Below are 1,943 nucleotides of genomic sequence, written 5' to 3' on the forward strand. Positions count from 1 at the left end.
AATTTCAAGGGAAACATCGTTGTTTACTTTTTAAATGAAAATATTTTAAATGCAACTAAAGGTATCCAACCTTTCTTAGCAATGTTGTGCACAAATCGTCCAGCAGATGTAGTTTGTTGTAAGAAAACCGTTTTAACATTTCGTCCACATTGAACAGAGCGAGACAAACATCGTAAGCCCAACTGGCCAAACGGTAGGGTCATTTCTAGAGAGGATCGATGCTCTGTTCGGAAACTTATTACACTTTTTACGTGATTTCACTTCCTCTCCTATCTCTATGTCTCTATCTGTCTTGACTTTTTGCCTCTCGCTCTCTGCTTTTACTCTTTCTCCGTCTTCCTCTCTCATGTCTATTATTCCCTCCCACTCTTTCCTCTCTCTTCCTCTCTAATGTCTATTATTCCCTCCCACTCTTTCCTCTCTTATATCTATTATTCCCTCTCACTCTTCCTCTCTCATGTCTATTATTCCCTCCCACTCTTTCCTCTCTCTTTATATATCATCATCTTATCGTCTGATCTAACAAGCTTTCTGTTTTTCGACGGAAACTACCGAACTGATTTTCGGCAACTTCCGTCAGTTATACACGTCGTCCACTTAAAATTAATAAACTTCGACAATTATAGATCCAATCATATCTAGGATACCTTATAACTCTATCCAACACCTGAGTATTAATTTATTTCATCGATTTTAAAAGAGTAAAAGTCAAAATTGACCTCAGCGGGAATGGAACTCCTCAGAATATATAAAAGAGTAAAAGTAACAAGGTACTTTGTTCGATGGTCTAACGATTCTCACAATTCACCGTCTGTGTTTGTCAACATGGTCTGGGTTCTTTTAATTCGGGAAGAAAATTAAAATTAATAAAGTAAAAATTAACTGCATAGCTTCAAACAATAGAATTTGTTCCAAACATTACATTTAGGAAAATATTCGACTTCCGCCCGTTTATGCAAGTACTGAATATGGAAGATAAGGGGTCAGAGGGGTATTGCACGGCCGAAACTGTTTGACCTTTTATTTTAGTTAATGAGCACGGAAGAAGCTGCAATACCCATGACCTTTGCAAGTCCTCAGAAACCGGTGGACTTGATGCCATTTATAGTCCATTTAGACATCTGTTTAATTATGATCGCAAGATCGTGGTTTCGGTTGCCAGACGGAGGCGGCGAAATTTTTTTTCCCACGAGAGTTCCGGACCCCAGTAATGAACTCATTTACATAAAGCCAATCAGAGCTCACATTGATGTTGCCGCCAAGTTAACAAACACACTCTACCAAGTAAACTCAAGACGAAGAACGGTCTTGTAAGTCGACCGATCGCCAAGCTATGCCTGGTTTTAGAAGGAAAATAGTAATTAGATAGATTTGCATCTATACCTATTATCGGATTTTGTTAGGGCCCCATATGGTAAAGATGTGGATGGGGAAAATGTGGGTAGAGGGTGGTGTGTTAGCAACCCTCCCCTCTTACTATTTTACAAAGTAAACAACAACACAAATAACTATGTAGAGGCAGCCATGGTCAAAACAAGAACAACAAGCATCATTAAACTTGAAAAGAAGAATGATCGTTCCTTACCCAAGTGACCTTATCTTATCGCCGATCACTTGTTATGTGCTCACAAATTAGTTTAATAGTTGAGCTCTGATTGGCTGTATGCAAATGAGTTCAGAACTGGGGTCCGGAACGCTTGTGAGGAAAACAATTTTGCGACAGGGCGGGGCGTTGTGTTTTAGAACAAAAATCAGAAATACTTACACAAGATTTAGATTATATTGGAATTTGTGAAAAAAAAACTTTTGTGAATAGGAGACGGGTTTCTGAAAATTCACATAAGTCAGTTTTGTTTCCTCAACTTATTTTTCATGAAATTTTCAATAAAAATACCTTTAAGAGTCTATAGGTTACGATTATATCGAAATTTAATATATGAAAG

At 37.8% G+C, this 1,943-nt stretch overlaps 1 protein-coding gene across 1 annotated transcript in view; it reads right to left on the minus strand.

The window, feature by feature from the left end:
- The window catches only part of LOC106873749 (putative enoyl-CoA hydratase/isomerase YngF), a 9,611-nt gene extending 9,276 nt beyond the window's left edge, over positions 1-335 (minus strand). Inside the window, exon 1 of the mRNA XM_014921247.2 lies at positions 71-335. Coding sequence (XP_014776733.1) covers positions 71-203 — 133 coding nt within the window. The 5' untranslated portion in view covers positions 204-335. The remainder of the gene's footprint in view (positions 1-70) is intronic.
- Positions 336-1,943: the final 1,608 nt, after the last annotated feature.

Source organism: Octopus bimaculoides, chromosome 23 (genome assembly GCF_001194135.2).
Source record: "Octopus bimaculoides isolate UCB-OBI-ISO-001 chromosome 23, ASM119413v2, whole genome shotgun sequence".
NCBI classification, from domain to species: Eukaryota; Metazoa; Mollusca; class Cephalopoda; order Octopoda; family Octopodidae; genus Octopus; species Octopus bimaculoides.